At 53.2% G+C, this 1,849-nt stretch overlaps 1 protein-coding gene across 1 annotated transcript; it reads right to left on the reverse strand.

The window, feature by feature from the left end:
- Nucleotides 1-1,149: 1,149 nt before the first annotated feature.
- Nucleotides 1,150-1,476, reverse strand: LOC128244252 (uncharacterized). Its single transcript, XM_052962271.1, has one exon. The coding sequence runs from the start codon at nucleotides 1,474-1,476 to the stop codon at nucleotides 1,150-1,152; it is 327 nt and encodes a 108-aa protein (XP_052818231.1).
- Between the last annotated feature and the right edge of the window lie 373 nt (nucleotides 1,477-1,849).

Below are 1,849 nucleotides of genomic sequence, written 5' to 3' on the forward strand. Positions count from 1 at the left end.
TTCTCTATCCCTCTACCTTTCTACATCCCTCCATCTTTCTACATACCTCTCCTTTTTCGCATCCCTCTATCTTTCCCCATCCCTCTCCCTTTGCCCGTCCCTCTCCCTTTGCCCATCCCTCTCCATTTGCCCATCCTTCTACCCCCTCCCTCTGCCCTCTCCTTTTGCCTATTACTTTTCATTTCCCAATCCCTCTCCTTTTCCCCGTCCCTCTCCTTTTCCTCACCCTCTCCCTGTGCCCAATCCTATCCCTTTGCTCATCCCTTAGCCTTTCCCCATCCCTCTCCTTTTGTCCATCCGTCTAACCTCCACCCACCCTCTCCCTTAGCCCATTCCACCCCTTTCCCAATCCCCTCCCTCCTTTCCTCATCCCTCTCCCTTTCCCCATCCCCTCCCTCTCCTTATCCCTCTCCGATTCCCCATCCTCCTCCCTTTCCACAGCCCTCCCCCTTTCCCCGTCACTCTCCCTTTCCCAATCCATCTCACTTTGTCCATTTCTATCCCTATCCCCATCCCCTCCCTTTCCTCATCCCTCTCCCTTTTCCCCATCCTCCCCTTTCCCCATCCCTCTCCCTTTCCCCATCCCTCTCCTTTCCCCAACCCTCCCTCTTTCCCATCCCTCTCATTTTGCCCACCCGTCTCCCTTTCTCCATCCCTGTATCTTTCCCCATCCCTCTCCCTTTCCCCATCCCTCTAACTTTTCCCATCCCTCTGCCTTTTCCCATCCCTCTCCCTTTTCCCTTCCCTCTATCTTCCCCATCACTCTATCTTTCTCTATCCCTCTACCTTTCTACATCCCTCTACCTTTCTACATCCCTCTCCTTTTTCGCATCCCTCTATCTTTCCCCATCCCTCTCCCTTTGCCCATCCCTCTCCATTTGTCCTTCTAACCCCCCTCTCTCTCACCTCTCTCTTTGCCCATTCCTTTTCATTTCCCAATCCCGTTCCCTTTCCCCGTCACTCTTCCTTTCCCCACCCCTCTCCCTCTGCCCATTCCTATCCCTCTCCCCATTCCCTTGCTTTCCTCATCCATCTCCCTTCCCCCGTCCCTTTCCTTATCCCTCTCCCTTTGCCCAATCCTATCCCTTTGCCCATCCCTCTCCTTTTGTCCATCCTTCTAACCTCCACCATCCCTCTCCCTTAGCCCATTCATCTCCCTTTCCCAATCCCCTCCCTTTCCTCATCCCTCCCCCTTTCCCCAACCCCTCTTGTCCTTATCCCTCTCCGATTCCCCATCCTTCTCCCTTTCCCCAGCCCTCCCCCTTTCCCCGTCCCTCTCCCTTTCCCAATCCATCTACCTTTGTCAATTCCTATCCCTATCACCATCCCCTCCCTTCCCTCATCCCTCTCCCTTTTCCCTATCCTCCCCTTTCCAAATCCCTCTCCCTTTCCCCATTTCTCCCCTTTCCCCAACCCTCCCCTATTGCCCATCCCTCTCCCTTTCCCCATCATCTCCCTTTGCCCATCCCTCTCCATTTTCCCATCCCTCCCCTTTCCCCAACCCTCCCCTATTGCCCATCTCTCTCCCTTTCCCCATCATCCCCACTTTCCCCATCCCTCACCCTTTCCCCATCCCTCCCCTTCCCCATCCCCCATTTCCCCATCCCTCCCCTCTCCCTATCCCCCCTTTCCCCATCCCTATCCCTTCCCTCCCTTTCCCCATCCCTCCCCTTTCCCCATCCCTCTCCCTATCCCACGCGTTTTTATTATACATGTAGTAGGATATTAGTATTGTCAACGATGATAGTCTGTACATACAGGTGGCAGTTTTATCCGGGATTAACATATAGTTTTCTTGAGTTTTCTTAAGTATACTGTAAAGTTGTTGTAATGTTATTTTTAAATATTT

The sequence above is a fragment of the Mya arenaria genome, chromosome 8 (assembly GCF_026914265.1).
Source record: "Mya arenaria isolate MELC-2E11 chromosome 8, ASM2691426v1".
Taxonomy (NCBI): Eukaryota; Metazoa; Mollusca; class Bivalvia; order Myida; family Myidae; genus Mya; species Mya arenaria.